At 38.4% G+C, this 19956-nt stretch overlaps 1 protein-coding gene across 3 annotated transcripts in view; it reads right to left on the reverse strand.

Annotated features, from left to right (window-relative positions):
- COL18A1 (collagen type XVIII alpha 1 chain) overlaps positions 1-19956 on the reverse strand; it is a 129187-nt gene that overhangs the window by 28271 nt on the left and 80960 nt on the right. For all 3 annotated transcript variants that reach the window (XM_075180483.1, XM_075180481.1, XM_075180482.1), the window contains 12 exons: positions 17336-17419; positions 14817-14864; positions 12172-12301; positions 9641-9789; positions 8254-8280; positions 7976-8167; positions 5952-5978; positions 4657-4719; positions 3198-3284; positions 2464-2517; positions 1544-1702; positions 426-479 (listed from right to left, as the gene is read on the reverse strand). In XM_075180483.1, coding sequence (XP_075036584.1) covers positions 426-479; positions 1544-1702; positions 2464-2517; positions 3198-3284; positions 4657-4719; positions 5952-5978; positions 7976-8167; positions 8254-8280; positions 9641-9789; positions 12172-12301; positions 14817-14864; positions 17336-17419 — 1074 coding nt within the window. The remainder of the gene's footprint in view (positions 1-425; positions 480-1543; positions 1703-2463; positions 2518-3197; positions 3285-4656; positions 4720-5951; positions 5979-7975; positions 8168-8253; positions 8281-9640; positions 9790-12171; positions 12302-14816; positions 14865-17335; positions 17420-19956) is intronic.

Raw genomic sequence — 19956 nt, forward strand, 5'->3', positions numbered from 1 at the left:
GTCTGCCAGGTGAGTGAGCATTGGAGGGCTGCTGTCACAAGGTACATCACGGATAACCATTGAATAGTTATCTGTCTAATAGGCACAATTCATTAGTAGAGCAATACAGAGGCAATAAAATGTGAGGTTATCTCAAATATTTTGTTTTGGAAAAGTAAAATTTCAGGAACAGTTTTAATTGTCACTTTGTTATTAGTTAATTGTATTGCTAGTGAAGAGTCAATTTTAGGTTCTGCCAAACAAATTACATCAGTTAATTACATGATGCAATTAATCTTGAAATCAAGTAATGAAGTTTAAGTCCACTGTTCAGCAATAACCCTCCTTCTCCCATCTGTGTGTGAATCATAAGCTATAAGGAGTTCCCAAAGAAAATTTGATAATATAATATTATCAGAGAACAGAAATGTATACAAACATCTTACCCTCTCTCCAGGAAGTCCTGGGGTCCCTGGGACTCCATCTTTTCCAGGGAGACCCTAATAACAAAATCACATTAAACAGTTACCATACGTTAGTTCAGAAACATAACCATTCAAATGATGATAAACACTGCAACAGACCTGCCCAAGTGGGCGGCTAAAGTTCAGACCTGGGTTGAAATACAATTGTAGGTTTGAACAGGATGAAACTAAATGCACAATACAGTATAGCAGGATGCAAATTATCAGTCTGCACCATGATATGAATCAAAACTCTGATGAAGACAAATGATCTGCTTCAATTCATTGTGTTTGGTATATGCTCAACATCTGTCTGTAACCTCCCAAGACTAAGGGTAGTGTCACACAGTAGTTATTGAATGCTGCTGCCTTCTACCTAGAAAGCACACAGTGTTGTCACGTAAGAGATCTTCAGCTCAGAAGGAGCTCCTATATATTCCAAGCTGACGTGCCTTTGTGTGATGGGAGGAGCGTATCTCATCTACTGCCTTGTGTCAGAACATAGGCACTTAGGTTTTAGTGATGACAGTACTTTTCTGGATGGAAAAGTTCAGTGCTCACACTCTATCATACGGCACTGTAAGAGATGGGTCCTAAACATATTGGGCCTGATCCATTAAGAAAAGTAAGGCAAAAAAAATGAGTAACTTTTCACCTGGGCAAAACCATGTTGCATTGGAGGGGAATGCAAATTTAAAATGTGGGGACAGATTTATAGTTGGGGTAAGGCATGGGGTAGGCACAAACTATTTGTGTGCTATCTTGGAGCATAATGAGCAGCTGCCACTGTGATGGAACTGAAAGCTCAAATAGGGTTTCACTGCACATGAGTTAACCCCCACCCCATTCTCAGAGAGCATAGCGAGGGCCTCTGGAGCGGACGGGCGCTGCCTTATCCCCCCCCCCCCACTGCAGAGCCCATTCCAGCCACAAGGGTGGCGATGACACTGCCAGCTCTCTCTTACCATGACATTATAACATCTGAGTAGATTGATTTTACAACATACATTTTTTACATTTTAACTATTCACCTTTCCTGCAACACATGTAAACAATAACTAAATAACTAAATAACCTGACAGAAAACACTGAGACATTACCGGAGGACCAGGGAGACCGGCTTTTCCATCTTGTCCATTTCGACCAGGCAGACCAGGGGGACCTGGTATTCCTGTGGTGTTCATTCCAAACTGTCCTGGTACCCCTGGTAATCCAGGTACCCCAGGAGGACCAGGTGGGCCAGGCAGACCAGGTGGTCCCTGAAAATGAAACACTTTCTGTCAGAGAGCAGCCTTGGGAGTGTAGGGTGGAGGAAGTTACACTCTGTCTTATGTTGTCCACCTAACAGTATGGAAACTTAACCGGGGGAAACAGCAAAAAGAATATGCTGACGTGTCAATGTGGGTGTAGTAGTGTAATCCATCAGCTTTTTATCATGATTCCCAATAAGTTACTTTTTTCCCCCTCCCACGAAATCCTGCAATAAACATATTCAATTTCTCTAGTCACTGCCCACTACCTTAACCTTCCCTCGCAGTAAGGCCCATTTCTATTAGATCTAAGCAATAAACCTTGGCCTGAATATTGCATTTAAGCACCATCTATGTAGATCTTTAAATCTTAACAATTAATCTTCTTATAATTTATACTTGTCGGTTGTGGCTGTACTTTGACAGTATACAGGACAGTTATAGACTTTAAAGGCATCATACCCTATGTAGGGGAGTGTATATCCTATATGCTATTCCCCTTGAACAAGCAAAGGGGGTTGTGTAAGCCTCTGCTTTGCATGTAATATATTGAGGCAACACCCCCAATGACATCAGTTCTGCCACTAGCACTAGGTAATACCTCTAATATAAGAGGATGATCACACATAAATAACTTTGACAAGCTATTTTCTGCAAATACAGACGCTAACAAAATACCTGCAATGCGATTGCTATTAAATATTAATTTCTTAATATTGACATGGAGAAATAGAATGGGAAAATTAAAAAAAGTTTTAGAGTAGACTTACCCTGACGTTCTCCGGATCTCCACCATATCCAGACCCCTCCATATCAATGAATGTCTAAAAATGAAGGACGTGAAAGGAATATATATCATGGGGGGTAAACAGAAATATTTAATCTTTCTTAAAGTAATATTGCAGCAACCTGCAACCCCAGTGGGCAGTTTGGGCACCGTTATTTTGTTTTTAGGAGTTTTCGTTGAGATCATGGCAACCAAGAGAATTTGGAAACATATTTTCAATTAAGGTTATAATTGTAAAATTGGCAAAAATTATCACCGAAAACCGGGATTGAACTAGCTGAAGTCATGCTTTAAAATCCAGAATCCCATGACATTTATTTTAGTTTTTTTTTTAATATATTCTTAATTACACCAGATTACATTAATTACATTTGATTCAGCTTTTCTGATCATTCATGTTTGTTCAATTATTGATGTATATCTTGTTCCTTGCATTTGCCTCCGATGCAAAGTAATACAGATTTATCCAAATGCACAAATTTAAAATGCCATTCTGAATGGTTGAATAATTGTCTACATATGAAACAGATAGTTTGCCCCAATAAGTGAAAATAAGATGATAAAATCTTTTCTTGGCTTCTCCCTACACTGTGTTGGCCTGTGCCCCCCTAGTGCTTTATGGTAGTTCACTTTCTGAGAATGTTCTATTAAACGGGAGACCTGAAAATCAATACTCAAAATTCAAACACCCCTATGTGGCTATGAGATCATTCTTACCAATTTATCCATTTTGGAAGCTAGGCCAGGTGGACCTGGCGGTCCGGGTGGGCCAGGAAGTCCTCTAGCGCCAACTCCTACTTCACCCTAAAAATGGATATTTACAGAAACAAAAATCATACATACATGTTTACTACAAATATGGCAAACTGACATCGCTTATAGTGCCAATAATTGTGTTTTCACAAAGAATAATATTGGAATTCTCTGCAATACCTTTTTCTGCTACCTGGTGGCACTTTAAGTGAATCGTACTACGCATGTCAGACGAATGGAGAATACACAGATCATGCATACTGTGTTTAAATGAATGAATCAACAACATTTGTGGTCTAGGCGGAGGTAACAATAAGCCAGTTGCAGTAAAAACAGACACTTGGCTAAATAGTGAAGAACTGCTAGCGATCGGACCGTCAAATTAAGTTTTTAATTTTTTATTATTAGCAGCATATGCCATTCAGTGTAAGCTGTGGTTATTATATAGACCTCATACATTTACAATGATTTAACAACAAATCACGCAGTTAGCCATGGTATTGCAAGTAAAACTTTTGGCGTTTAATGTTACCTTTAGGCATGGGAAAATTGTACTGCATGGGGCAAGCAATGGCATCAGATTTTAATGAAAAAAATAATCTGATGTGTGCAACATCTGTATATTGTCTTCATGTCGCCATTAACGAATATAATAATCTAAATTACAAAAATAATTATGCACTCCCTCTGTAGGTATGTGTTTATTTTACAAAATACAATTTTATTGTATTTATTTATATATTTATTTTCCGCATAATCTCTCCTGACATAAAATCACATTTCTCACACTGCATTCAGTCCATTCATTTTGTTTTGAAGTGGTGTAATCCTTACTATAGATTCTAGTTATGAATTTGCCACGGTTTCCTTCATTTTCATGGCATAATATATAACAGTACAAATTCCCAAATAAATAAAAATACAAATAGTTTTCATTGGACAATAGATGCCTAATGCACAGACATATTTTGTATATTGATCTGCATGTATGTGAACTTTCGCGTGATGTGCCAGTACACGTTTACTTATTCATGGGAGCCAGATAGAGTCAACGATTATAAGAATATATTGCTGCCATTTATATTAATCTAGGTGTATATGGAGTCTGAACTCTAGGATTATAAACAAAGTTAAAGACTTGCAGTTGCATATAATGGGTCACATAGAAGACCTATATATCACATGCGTGGGGGGGAGGGGCTTATAATAAATACAACCATCTACTCAGCTTACACTAAAGTCATGTTCCTGGCCAACCAAAATTGTTCATATCCACTTGCACAATGTTATGTAACTTTCTGCTGCCACATAGCAAGAGCCAACATGCAAATCTTAAATTTACCCCCAATAAACAAAACACTTTTGTTTTATTTGAATTTCCGAATGAAAACAAACAGCTAAGATATATAAAGAAAGAAAATACCTTATCTCCTTTTTGTCCAGGATCTCCTGGAGTTCCTGGGAAGCCCTGAGGTCCAACTTCACCCTGTGTGCAACAAACATTCACAAAAGTATTAAGACAAATAATATATATTAATTACAACATTTCATTTATGGATAATAGTATTATATTTTGATACATTTCTAGACATTTATTCTCATGCAAAGCCATGAGGCGTATTGGCATCTAATTATCACATTCTGTACTATATAATAAGATGGTCCAGAATATAATAGACACAATGGGGGGTATTCAATTGTCAGCGAGTTGTTGTTTTTTTGAGCGTGTTAAGTCATTTTAACACAGTTTTTTTTTATCATTTTCAAGCGGGTTAACTTTACCCGCAATTCAATTCCATTTTGAACACTATGAGGCATATTCAATTAGCTTTCTGGTTCGCGGGATCGCGCCGGAACGGGCCGCGTAGTCAATACACGGTGCCGCAATAACTTGGATTTTCGTTGGCAGCCCATAGGAAAGCTAATTGAATATGCCCCTATGTTTTTTTTTCATCAAATGGTCCTCTCACGCTCCAGTAGAAGGTCTATTGAAAGTATAGGGTGTGCGAGAGGCAGCCACGTTAAAAGCTATTCAATTGTTTTTTAATGCGGCGGGTAAGACAGGAAAATATGCTGTTTTATCTCGCAACTCCTTGGGGTGTGCTAAAAATAAAAAACCTCTGAAAAGTATTTGAAATCATTTGAAATCATGTAAAAATGTTGAAAAAAAGTTGAACTTATGTTTATCACTAATGCCTAACTTGTGTAAGTTGATTTTCTTGTGAAAAAATATTGAAATAAAAAAAAATAAAAACATTAAATCACTAATTAATTAGATTTATGTATGTTTTTGGTACAAATATGAATATAGATGATTGTATGGTAAAAAATAGTTCAATAAAAAAATATGCTAAAAGAAAGTACTGTAATGTAGATATTGTGTATCAATGTGTATAAATGTGTAATGCAATCTAATGTATGGAAATGTATTCAAAACCTTTTTTTTTGTGTTATACATGACAGCGTTAATACTCCCCTTCACTCCCCTAAAATCTCGCAATCTCACAATTTTTAACGCACGGGGGCAGCGTCCCTCTTTTTCAATTGAATTGCACGATTTTTCCCGCTGCGCTAACTCAAAACGGTCGCTATTGCTGGCAAAAAAACGTGAGAGATTTTTTTTTTTAACAAAAAATCTCGCTAACAATTGAATACCCCTCAATGGACAAGAATGTTGCAAATTGCTCTACTGTAACAAATAGACAATGAGTGACTTACAGCTTTTCCATCTTCACCAGGATCACCCTGAAATCATAAAAAGGTTGTTTAGTTTCTATTAGGAAATCTGATATATTAAAAATGTAATTAGTTACTAAACCTATCAACAAGTCACATTGTTGAGATATTCATAACCAAGTTATTACCCAACTACAGCTTTAGCGCTACAATACCTTTACAGCTTGCTAACCAATTCTTCAGATATAGAGATATACAACACCGCCAACACAAGTACAGTCAGAGAGAATTAAAGACAAACCTAAGATATTGCTTTGGGTTGAGTTCAATGAGTCATTATACAATACATATTTCTACTTAGGGTGTTTTGTTGCTCCTGATTCCAGAGGATACCTCAAATATTTCAATAGTTCAGCAACAGATTTTCCCCTGCTACTACCACAGCAGTGAGGTCAATGTCTTTTCACTGTGAACTTCTTATATTATTGAATAGAAAAGTTCATGGAGAAGAGGCTTCAACCACACCATTATATATTTAAAAGAAGCAGCTTTGGTAGCGGAGAGGAGGGTGCTGCTGGAGCCTTTTGGGATTGGCTGAATTGGGAAGACTCCAGGTAAGTAGAAATATGTACATCATAACTCAATGAACACCACCAAAACTACATTTAAGTTGTGGGTGGGGTTAGTCTTTAATGCAGAAAAAAAGGTCAAACCTGTGAAATAACTAAAACTAACACAGGTATCAGAATTTTTCTGTTCTGCTGGTTTTAGCCCAACAGCAATAAAAGTAACATCAGGCTTGGTAATGTTCGTTTTGTAGTTGCATATGTGAAGCATGGGAACTGTAAGAATGTTTTACATAAACAGATGAATCTTTTATTTCCATTTTATTAAAGATGCATAAGTGACATTTGGAGCTCAGTAGTATAATAACTTTCAATATGGTATTTCAGTTTGAAGGTATGGATTAAACAATTAAGAATATGGTTATAGAGTTGTAGAGTTACGGCACATGTCTGGCACTTTATATGTACATGATAACAATAGAGAGTAGGTTACAGGTATTTCTAGTTTAGTTAGTATTGTGCCCATATAATCCGGCAGTCTCTTTAGCTTAGCACAGCTCAGCAGAGAACTTTTGCAAAAATTGTCTGAGACTAATGCCACACAAGGCAGATCTGGTGGGTCAATCCAACAACCGGATCTGGGGCTATTTAGGTAAAAGACGTGGTTGTAAAGGTCTGGGATCTGACACTGAAGCCAAACAACCACTCACAGGTGGCTCCATGAGGTACTGAAGACCACACACAAATTTATGCGGATGTCGGCTGATCCAATTCCCCAACATATCCGAAAATAAATTCCAATTGATTAAAAAATTTTCCTTCAGGAAAAATGATAATTTTACTCACTTTGCAATTACTGACCATTGTGGTCACAACTGACCAAACTGACAGACCAAATCTACCTGTGAAGTCAGCATAACACTTGTCACAGAGATTGGATGTCTGTTCAGTAGATCCAGCAATATTTATTTATCTCTCACTAAAACTGGCTACATATGTTCAGATCTAGCCATTCGCCTGGTTGTAGAATGACTGGATCAACATCTAGGTTTGTCACTCACTTGGATGTTTAGCTTTCAGACAGTAAGAGGTTCCATTAGCGTGGTGAGTACACACTTAGCGATTTAATGGCTTACTGAGCTAAGTTTCTGACAGGACAGATTTCAGTTGCTCTTGGTCACTAGGTGTGTGACCAGCTTAAGTAAAAACCTCTAGCTTCATTAAACATGAAAAAAAAATGATCCTTCTCACATTTATTAGACCAAGTTTATTCAAACTCAAGCTTACTTTTTGCTTTGTTGCCAGTTGAAAAATATGCATAAATAAATCCTTATTCTTCATTAGTTTATCAATTCCAAGTTATCCCTGGCTTGGCAATCTTTTTGGCTATTCTGCTGTTGTTGAAATACAACTACCAGAATGCTATGCCATTCAAAACAGGAAAGAGTCAAATACTGCCTACACCTGAATAAGATAATAACTTCCACATATATTACTTACAGGTTCTCCATCCTTCCCTGGATGTCCCTGGGGACCTGGAGGACCCTGGGGGCCTGTGACCTGTTGCACCGTGCTGCCATCACTCTTCTGTAAAACGGACGGCCCTGGGGGACCTGGTGGTCCGGCTGGGCCGGTAAGTCCAGGGTCTCCTTTTTGTCCCTTTGCTCCAGGATATCCAAATCCCGCACCACCCTAAAGAGAGACAATTTGATTTGTTACTTGTGGGTAACCAATCAATAGGCCTTAAACCACAGCAACATGTCCACAAAAATACTCACTTTAACTCCAAGTTCTCCTTTTTGGCCCTAAATTAATTAAAATGCAAGTATTAATATAATAACATTAGAGTAAAACACAACTTCAAAAGGGAAATACAAATAAAACTCTAAATACCCAGCGATATAAAAATATGCAAAGACGTCATCATCCTGGTCGTTAGTTTAGCCAAGTAACAGCAAACACGCTAATCCCATTTCTTAGGCTTTCTGGTATAATTTAGCTAATGGAGTCATAAAAAAAATCCATTTAATCTATTTATAAAAAAAATTGTACATAAGGGCTTTCAGCTATGCCTTTTCTTTCATTATGTCACAGAGCCTGCTACAAACAGCAGTCTTACCGCCAAACGGAACCACTATTGTTCTCGTCATTTCAGATAAGACCCATATATGTGTGTGCTAAAAACTCTTTTCCCCACCTTTACCCGCACCACTTCCCATCCTGAACGCAGATAGAAGTACTAAACCTTCATATCAGACATTTGTTTAGTGGGAAAGAGGGGAAGTGGGGTGCAGAAGTGACCTCTGAAGACCACTCATGAGTGTCTGCTGTGTGCAAACACATGGTCTCCAACAGAAATGTCTTTAACCTAAGGTAGAACATGAAAACAGACAGTGGGCCTGAGCCATTAAAAAAAGTAAAGCAAAAAATAGAAGTAAATGTGCACCTAGACAAAACCATGTTGCACTGGGGGAAGGGGGATACATTTAAAATGTGGGAAAAGATCTATAGTTGGGGTAGCGGAATGTCCTAGATCAGCTTTAAATTTCAGTGTAAAAATAAAGCTATCAAGGATTTGTGTGCTACATGAAAAAGCAGCCAGTATTTATCTTATGTGCAAAATAAACTAATTTGCACCCCTTGCATTGTAACATGGTTTGTTCAGGAGCAAATTTACTCCTTTTTTTGCTTTACTTTCCTTAATGGCTCAGGCCCAGTGTTTCCAAACTTACACTCCTGAATACAACACAAATGAAGGTTTTGAAGTTAGAATCCCTTTAATGGAAGGCAGTGCAAGTAGAGACAGTATAAGAGAGGCAGAATGTTTCTTGTCCCTTTCCTGTAGCAGTACTCCTGCTGTTATCAACGATGTGCTTCACATACAGTCACTGCAGGGACTGCACAGTGATTAGTCTGCATATCACAGTATGTTTCCTCATATAGTGACTGGGGTCTGTGAATAGAGAAGGGTAGTTGGCTTGCTACTATATGATGTGTGAATCTAAGCTATGCCACCAGAAACAAAGCTCTCACATACTGGAACTTCTCCAGAATCTGAATTCCTGTGTGAAAGATTTAGCTCACTCCTATAAAGCCACAAGTTCCACAAGACACTCCAGTCACATATTTTACATTTTCTATGAGTTATCATACATAAAAGCTTACCTTTTCTCCTTTAGAGGTATCACCCGAGCTTGTACTGACCCCGGCATCTCCTTTAGGACCGGTTAGTCCTATGTCGCCCTTCTCACCTCGGTCTCCCCTCTCCCCCTTCTGACCTGTCTGACCTGTTTGACCTGGTTGACCTGGCTGACCTGTAACAAGAGATTCTAGAGTGAAAAAATGACCTATAACATCCACTAATGTTTACCAGTCTCCGGCACACATGAAATGAAGTTATTGTGGTCACCAAGAGTTTTCTATAAAATCATCTTTTCAAAATATTCAGGCTCTAAATCTACTTCTAGTGCACTTGTCACCTAGCACAACTGAGGTTGGTTTTGCACATGGCTAGTCTGCCTAGCACACATAGAGGTGCACGCCTACCCTCCTCTCTTGCGACGTCTCCGCAATCTAAAAGTGCACCTAGCTGTGTAGACAGGCAGAGGTGCACAGTACTAAACGTGCATCAATGTCCTACCTTCTACCACTTTAGTACCACCCTTTTCAATAAAATAAACTTTGTCCTTAAAAAACTTCTTGGTTTAGCACCAGTTATGATTTGATTTATCATGAGGGCGAGGGGATATTTTTCCTAGTACATGTGGTAATATTGTGTGTGTAGTGTATAATTACATTCCTTGCAGTGCACCTAGAAATGAGCTTTAGTACTGATGTCCAACATGGAGACACAAATAAGTCCCATTTAAAGGATGAGGCCCAAACACCGCCAGCTCTAAGTCAGTCCAAAATTCAAGTCCTTTTGCAGAGTGGATATGGCTGTGCACCACTCTGCACTAATAGGATTACTCCTGAGAATGTGTCTATTCCACTCCTTTAACTTATTTCAATAATCTCACCAAGATATCCCAGATTAGAGACTAGGCGCTCCCGGCCCACCAAAAACCCTGGGTGGATCTGAAACGCACCCTTCATCCCTCCTTTCCTATAGCAGACCTGATTTGGCCCGCCATCTGACCCTGTCACCGCCGTTGCTTTACACTAAACAGACTAAGGGTAATAATAAAGGGGGCATCACGTTTTGGTAAACACGCCTCTCAGACTAAATAGGAATCAGATCTCGATGTTTCCCTCTCTTCAGCGCAATGGGAATACATTTATACAATCTATCTTAAACATCTAAATGTACTAACAATATAGAAATGTTTATGAAGCTCCTTTATAGGACTTACTTCATACCGTCCAACCTACACAAAACGTGGCCTTCTCACCCCCACCTATGTTGACCCAATTGCGGAGCAGTAGGAAAAACTCTCCATGTATTCTGGTCATGTCCAATTATCCAACCGCTCTGGTCCGAGATCTTCCAATTGGCAGAGAAGGTCACCAAAGTGTCGCCACCCCCATCCCCACTTCTTGCTCCATTACATTTATTTCCTGAACAGTTGCCGAAACACCACAGATATATATGGGGACATATCCTCATAGTCATTAGAACAGCGATCACTCGATGATGGAAGCAAACCCTCCCCACTATCCACACTGTTGCCGCCAAAATTCAGTTCAGCTTCAAAATGTAGACAAATGACAATCCTTACTCCATGGCACCATCCTCGCCCATGGTCAAATGGATGGCCTGGCATGAGATCGCTATGGACGGGGATGGCTCTAGCCTACTACGCTCACCTCCTCTGCCTACCCCACCTGCCTTAGGCCAACTTGACCTTTCCCGCTCCATTTAGTATGTGAGCCACGTCACTGCCTGGTTTTAGTTTGCCTATGTGCCAAAGGGATTGTTTATTACTTGTCCATTATTTAACAATGTAAATTTTTATTTAGTAATGTTCTCTGTAATACCTGTTCCCCACTATGTACCCCTCCCCACCACCTTCTTTATTCTGTACCCCTCCCATCTTACCATATAAGCCTCTAATAAAAACAATAATGTAAAAAAAATTATAATAATCTCACTTAGCAAAATGAAATCTCGTTTCTATACTGGTTTGCAAAACTAGGTGTGCATAATCTGTACTTTGCAAGAAACACTCTCACTCTGTCCAACTCCTGACCTTGGCCTGTGTAAACTTCTGGTCCTTCACAAACACCGCCAATCTGCATTGCAAAACTATGGTGGAAATTTAAAAACGCACGGTGGGACCAAAAGGTGATGTTAAAGACTTTTGGTGCTTTGTAAATTATCTCCATTGTATTCAGTCGCAAATGTGTTATTTTCTTAATGAAATTGCAATACTAAATTATATTTAGAGGACAATTCCACCTAAAACATGTGTGCCTTCTGCCTCTCTGCTCATTCCAGCACATGCAGGGTGTTGGGCACACTCTGAATACTGTGCCCCAGGTAAGTAAACTTTTCTTCTGGGTTTACCTTAGAATTTTTCACCCCAAACTGAACCTTAATTTTTGGGTTGAACTTTTCTTAAAGTTAACAATTACAATTCATTTTAGAATTGTATTTAATTCAACGTTTAATTTAATACATTTTTTCAATGGAATTTTCCTATGATAAGTAAAATCCGGACCATGTATTTGCAGCTTTTGCATACAACATTTCTAACCTGCTACTTCGACTCTTTGTACAGTCTCTTTGACCTTAGTGATCACAGTCTCTCTTTCCACAGACGGTCTCTGTATGGGAGGTACAGTGATGGGTGCTTGTTCCTTAAGTCTTGTTGGAGCCCGAGTCACCTAATTTATAATAGAGGAATAAGTCATTTTAGTAAATACAGCTGCTGGCATAACCCTTCCTTTCTTCATTGTTCCTTCTGCAACCTTTAGAAGAAGTGCACCAGCCACTCCCAGCTAATGTAGTTATTGAGCCAGCCACAAACAAAGCATTCTTTATCATAATCTATAAACGAGCTTTTAATGATTTTTGAGAATTTCCTCTTGCGGACAACTTTGAATTTCTTGGTTTACACATATACTCCTGTAACTTTTATGAAATACGTTTCATTTTGTTTCTACCTCCCCTCTGTGATTTTTTATTATTTTTGTATTTATATCCTAAGGCGACGACAAACTGTTTATTTTGACTGCCCTTGGATATGGCACAGTTTTGCTGTGCCCTCTATTTGGATGCAATTATATCTAGAGAGCAATATCCATAGGCAGCGAAGAAACCTAACCAGACAACCCTAACAATATATAGATATTATAGATATTCATATTGCAGTGCTTGCTCTGTTCTTGCATACACACCAGTACCAGTTTGTTACCACATTTGTGGTCAATAAAAAGCACTTTAAGGGTCAAACTTGGGGGGTTAAAAATGTCTGTATTTTATGGTATATTTACTATAGCAGCAGAACTGTATCCTTGTTGGCCAACAATTTCCAACATAGATGAGATACTGGGAAGTGTCATCATTTCTCCATGTCTTCTCAACACTGACTGTGTAGCTTTAACCCACCACTATGTTAAGTGCTTGGGATACACACAGGAGTGATGTCACTTAACGCTTGCCTCCACTCTACCAAAACCAAAACACATAGGGGGGGCATAGAACAAAGAAAGGGATAAATCAGGAAAAATATTAGGGGAAGAGAGATTGAAAGAAAAAGGAAAAAGAAGGGGAAAAGAAAGCAGCAAGGGGAATGAGACACAATAGGAGAACATTGGATTACTAGGTTGTACACAGCTTTATGATACTACTTGTGTCTTGGCCCCATCCACCGTGAATAAGGCAAGTGTTCCCGGGAGATTTGTGGCTATCTCAGAAGTCCATGAGGTTTCCCTTTAATTTGGGTATCTTCCTTATATGGCAGGAGACTAGGCAAGTATGTGTTATATACATGCTACTGTGTTTAAATATGTGTGCATAAATATGTGCCAGTATATTGCCAGTGTGCTTGACCTAAAAAAATATTTTTCTTCCCTTTCATCTCCTCTAAAATTTGGGTTCATCTCATAGTCCGAAAAAAAAGAAGTAATTTCGAACATTTTATAGCATGCTATTAAACCAACCAAGATTTGTTTGTTTTGTGTAAATAATGTTATTTGTTACATAATACTCTTTCCATTCTGCAATATTATTATGCTAGAAATACAAACTCTCTAAATAGGTATCCCCAACTGATAAATAATATGTGTTGCAAATGATTGTGATTGTGACCCTTAAAGTGACCTGCTTCTCTGAAGCACTAAGAGGTCTATGTATCACTAGGATGCGGTACAGCTAAATATGCATCGCTGCACATCGCAGTGATGCACATTTAGGTACCTCTAAGATGCACCATGCCGGGGCTACTCTGGGAGCCCCGGTGAAGTGACCCCTCTCCTGCTGTCTTTTCTCCTGCTTACTGGCAGCTTAGCGCTGCCGGTGACAGGAGGAGGTGCTCTGCTCATGCGCACTTCCACTGTGCCGGATTCTGCGAAGTCAGAGAAGCTTCAGCAGAATCTCATAAGAAATGACAGGTAACGCCATCCTGAGATGGTGTTACCTGTCCGTGCAATGCGCAGCTTATCAAAGCTTCATGCATTGCAGAACATCGCAGTCCCCATAGTAGTCTATGGGGACTGCGATGCTGCACGGTGTCAGCCTAAACGGAGGAGATTTCTATGAAATCTCCTCTGTTAGGCAGTTAATACATAGCAAACTTATTTAAAAGATGCAGAAACAGCCGTTTCCGCATCTTTTACGTAAGTTTTTGCTTGATGCATAGACCCCTAAGTGTGAACACTTACTACAATAAATCAAACTTATTTCAAGAGTTGTAAATGTTGCAGAGCTTTCCCAAGCTGTCATACTCTATGTAGTGACCAGAGAAGGTTGGGGCATGTGGAAGCTTAGAACACCGACCATTTAAACTCACTCGGTATACTGTGGATCAATTCTCTAGCGCTCAAATAAATATAAATATATATATATATATATATATATATATATATATATATATATATTGGTTTAAAACTCCACTGGAGACTAGTACAAAAAAAATCTTACTATCAATCAGGGGATGGTTAGTAACAAGTGGCACAAACTCATGTCATGCTCTAAAATCCCAGTGGATGAAGAACTGACTCAAAGGACTGCCATGCAGCTAGCACTAACCAGAAGTCTATATTCCTGGACTGAGTACAGCTATATGGCAAGGAAACAAATGAACTCATGGAAGTATATGATACATGGGCCTTCACAGAATATGTGTGAGGAGATACATCCACTCATATAGCTGATTACCCTGTTTGTTAGATATCTTACCTCCACCACTTCTTTATCTGGAATGCCACTGCCAAAGTCTCCAGAGATCTGCAACAATTATAACAAAAATCACTAAGCAAATGAAAGATTTTGCTACTAGATAAAATATAAAACATAACCACTAGGTGGCAGTAAGTTTCCAGAGATCTGTAAAGATGGTTGGAAATCACTATGCACTGAGTCCTAGGTTGTTTCTTAATAGCAAATGCTCAACTCAACCACTCGATGGCAGCAACGTTAGTCATTTCTCATTACTGGATTCCCAATGGCTATATTTACTAAACTTCAGGTTTGAAAAATTGGAGATGTTGCCTATAGCAACTAATGAGATTTTGTAGAATGTAATAAATAAATGAAGACTAGAATCTGATTGGTTGCTATAGGGAACATCTCAACTTTTTCAAACAATCAGTTTAGAAAATATACCCTTTAGTGTCAAAACATTTCTCATGAACTTGAAGTTTTACATAATGGTAAAATGGTAAACAACTACAAATGGCATAAAACTGACAACCTAGATAATACACATAATATGTAAAGTAGACATGGCAAACCCAAAAAATGAAGTACCAGTATGTAGTGATCAGAGGTTCGGTAAATAGGGCCCTGGATAGACTTATGGGGTTCCTACGTACCCACCACTGCTGAACAAAATGGCAATGTCCAGATGTTATATAACTCAATGATTGATCAGCAAATATTTTAGCAGCAACGCACACTTTAATCCAAAGCCATGATTTCAAAGGGTACGTTTGTAATATGGACAATTTATTGACATTAGATAACCAGTCGGAAAATGAAGAAGGATTTTTCCATGTTTGTGGATGTGCATTTAGTTATCAGTAAGTACAAAAATAATTTAAAAGCACTATCTAATCATACACATGCTGTAGAAAATGAAGCTAATTGTTCCAAAATAAATTTCCTAAAGAACTTTTACTTTAATAACATGTAATATCTTTACTCTTTAGTTTCTGTGGTGCCAAAAGATAATAGAGAAATATACTGTCAACATGAAGGGTTTTGTTTTTCCCCTGGTTGTATTGTTCTAGAGATGTAGTACAAAATATATGTATGGGATAATGGACTCCCTGCTGGAAACTATGAGGATATTAGAAGTCATGGGGAATTTCTGTGATGTCTCAAATATCTGAGTTAACTCCTGACATTACCCTTAATAATTTACAGTAGGGGGTGCACTGAAGTGGTGACATCAGAACTCAGCAATCGTAAGTGATATCAGATCACTCCATGTATACAGGTATTACTTACAGGAGCATATTCATATGTCAGCATCACTAATATAATGTTGGTGTGATGATGATGATGATCATCATCATCGTGAAGAAATCATGAACCATTTTCTGGACAAGAAACAATTTTGAAAAATACCCCAGAATTAGAAGTGTTGGTCCTATTAGCACCAAACATATTCCTCGAAGCAAAATGAGTGTGGATGTTTTTACATAGGCAGAGAGAATGTCCCTTCTGTGGCAGAACCTGCATTATTGTATTATTGTAGCTTCTTATTAATGCCACAGAAAGGCCAAATATAGTTCTAGTTTTGCCTCAGAAGACGACACTGGTGAATATTAGAGATGCTGGAAAATGTTGTACCAGTTCAAAATGCAATCAAATTTCACCAGATCGAAGGCCAGGAACATGTGTGTCGTACAATCATCAACAGACCCCAATTGGAATTTGCCGTTCATATTTGAAGTTCGCCATTAACGTAAAAATGTACATTTTAAATATGTTTTCTTTTTTAAAACATTTAACTATTTTTTTTGAATAATAAAAGGGTATTGCAACAGTGTTGGAAAGTTTGAATTTTACAGTATGCGTCTGCCATTCGAGATTCAAGGTTCACTATTTTAAACAGTTAAAATGTATCACTTTCAGCTTAAACAAAGTCAAGCTCATTCATACATGTGCAAACTATAGCGGACCGACTTATATTTAGCTCATTTTTTTAAATCCATCAAAAATTCAAGAAATTCCATCTAATTTTTCTACTAATTCGATTAACTGGTTTGAGAAACTATTTGTGGACAGTTCCAGCATCTCTAATGATTATATAAGTTTCCTTTTAGGATTAGTTTTGTGAATTTCCATTGATAGTCTGTTGTCATACAGGTGGATGCACAGTTTCCTTTATATCTAGACCAGTGTGGCTCAACCTGTGTGTGCCGCATCTCCCTGGTTCCTCTGCGATCTCACAGGGCCACGGCCAAGGCGGTGGTAAGCAAGGCGGCGGACTACTAGGTAATTATTTTGGCTTAGGGGTGCCTCGAAAAAATGATGAAGACCCTAAGGGTGCTTTGAACTGAGAAAGTTTGGAATCCACTAATCTAGACACAGATGCATGAATACAACATTATAAATTAAAGAGAAGTGCTCAAGCAATACAGTGTGACAAGTTGGCTAGATGTTCAGTCATGTTCAGACTGGACAGATGTTTAGTCATGTTGAGTAATGCAGTTTAAAACATTTCATACATAAACAGCTAATGAACTCACCACATCTGAATCATCTCCTTCTTCATCACACTGAAGTTCAGCTGCTCTGGGGTCATTTTTGACTTTTAACTCTGCTATTACTCCCTAAAAAAAAAAGAAATATAAGAATATTGAATAAAACAATCAGTTTAAATAATGTATTGAAGGTTCAAATGGGTAAAGAAACTGTTCAGACAACATGTGTGTAATTATCATAGGGATAACACAATTACCACCACTGTTTATAAATTGTTCATATGATCAGTAACCCCTGTTTATGTTAAGTATTGGTTTGTTTAAAATAAATTAATAAATTAATAGGCATAGGATATTAGCACAGTATTCAAAAATATAACACACAAAACTTATTCCATAACAGGTGACCAAAAAATTGTTCCTTAGCTTCTACTAGAATCCCACAAGTTGTTCCCACTGTGCTGTACTAATAAAATATATGTTGTTCTCTAATATTCTTTAATCACTACTGCATTGTCGTACTATAAGCCACTAACGGACAGCATGATTTTTTCTGATGCAGCAATTTGGCTGCACATTACCTTTGAGGAGAAGATCAGATCCCATTATGATATATGAGCAGCAACAAGAAGGTCAGTTTAATCTATGATTGGCAGGGCACAAAAACTTGTGAGATATGAGTTGTGCCTTAATATTTGCACTGCAGTTAATCTGTAAACCAATATACTTGCTAACACGAAGTTGCTTTGCAGAGTTTTAAGAAAACAGGACTTATCTCTAAATGAATCTTGGACAACAAGTACAAAACAAAAATCAACAATTCGGATGTAACACAAACATCAACTCAGCCTCCCCTGCAATATTTGTTTAGAGAGGATTTCATGCCATATATTGAAACATTTCTGTATAAATAACTAATTATGTTCAAGAATTAACAATGTTTATAGTTGATTGTTACGTCCAATTCAGTAAAACACAAAGTCCTATTTTACAGACTTACCATTGCTACACTGCATACATTAAGAGTAAGCCTATGGTTGCGTTTATTGGACAAATACTATGAAAACACCACAGAAATAACCCTGATCTTTATTGGGGGCACTGGGGGTGTAGGCAACGGAGTTGCAGTGTCCGGTGTGTGAAGCGGATGTCTTGCATGGAGCTACGGATGTGCACCTTGAGGCAGGAAGTATGTGTAATATATGGGGTGAAGGTTTTGGAGAGGCTGTATGTGCTGGAGTGGGTTCTGTGTAATATATGAGGTGACAGTTCTGGAGGGACTGCTGTATAATATTGGATTGCGGATATAGTTTTGGGCAATGCATGGGTTAAAACATGTTTTGAAAGAGCTACCGTGTAACATATAAGGTAACAGTTTTGGAGGAGCTCCTGGGTAATATGAGGCGGCTGACACATTTCTGGAGGCGCGACGTGGGAGTTTTTACATAAGGACCCATACAGAAGGGTCTAAGGGGCACATTTATCAATATTCACATAAAGTGAAAAGTAGTTTTCAATCCTTATCGCAATGATAAGGATTGAACTATTTCTCACATTTATGTACAGCCCTGCACAGAGACAGCAGTTCCGAAAAACTGCTGTTTCAGTGATAAAAAAAATCATACTTACCCCCCTCTTCGGAAACGCTGTCTCCGGGTCTTCTCTTCACTCTTCAATTGCGCATGTCCAGTTCCAAGAACTGGACATGCGCACACAGATCCCCTCTCTCTCTCTGCAACGATAGTTGCAGAGAGAGAGCGCTGAGTGACAGGGAGGGATCATGTGATCCCTCCACACATGCGCTGTACAGCTCTGCTCTTCGGAGCAGAGCTGACAGCATTAGATTTCTTCAATTCCGATGATGTACGCCAGCTTCAGCTGGCATACATTAACATGACAAGTTCCCGAAAAAACATTTTTTCGGGACTTGTTAGATTGCGGCCAGGAGCAGTCACCATTCTGTTCAATGGTGACTGCTCCCAAAAACGAAGAGGAATGCAAAGCAACAGATATCCATGATATCTGCTGCGATGCACCCTTAATAAATTTGCGGAGGACAGGAGGACACCTTAATGACCCATTAAAAGCACTATCGTGCTTTATTAAATATGCCCCTTAAGCTTATACTTCCAATCCACGATAAGTTGATTGTAGCGAGATGGACAGAATACTAGTCACTAAAATCATTGTATAAAGAAATACAGAATTGAAAAATGAGTGTTTGTAAAAAGCAAGTAGAGCGCGCTGGGAGTATAGTTCAATGACAGCGTAGTTTCTGTTTCTCTGGTTCAAAGATGTATTACTTTAAGGATAATAAGCACCTGTAGCGGAAACACTTCTGTTCGGTGATTAAAGAGGAAATCACTTCCTAATTGTGACAGAGTAGATCAATGTAAAACTATACTTGGTTAAAAGCTTTTTAAGTGACTCTTAAAACTACATTATTTATCGGAGGTTTATCTCAGTATATTATGAAGGATTATTCTGTTTCCTAAAGCTATCAAAGCATATGAATCTCTTCCTCATTGTATCCACAAGATTTATGTCCACTTGCAGACTCTCTCTGTACTGAGCAGCTTGCAGGGGCAGCGAAAGTGACCTCTCTTATCCTGTTGGCAAAAACATCTCTCTATATAAAGTCAAATACAACCAAGAGACTTGTCATT

This window comes from Mixophyes fleayi, chromosome 7 (genome assembly GCF_038048845.1).
Source record: "Mixophyes fleayi isolate aMixFle1 chromosome 7, aMixFle1.hap1, whole genome shotgun sequence".
Classification (NCBI taxonomy): Eukaryota; Metazoa; Chordata; class Amphibia; order Anura; family Limnodynastidae; genus Mixophyes; species Mixophyes fleayi.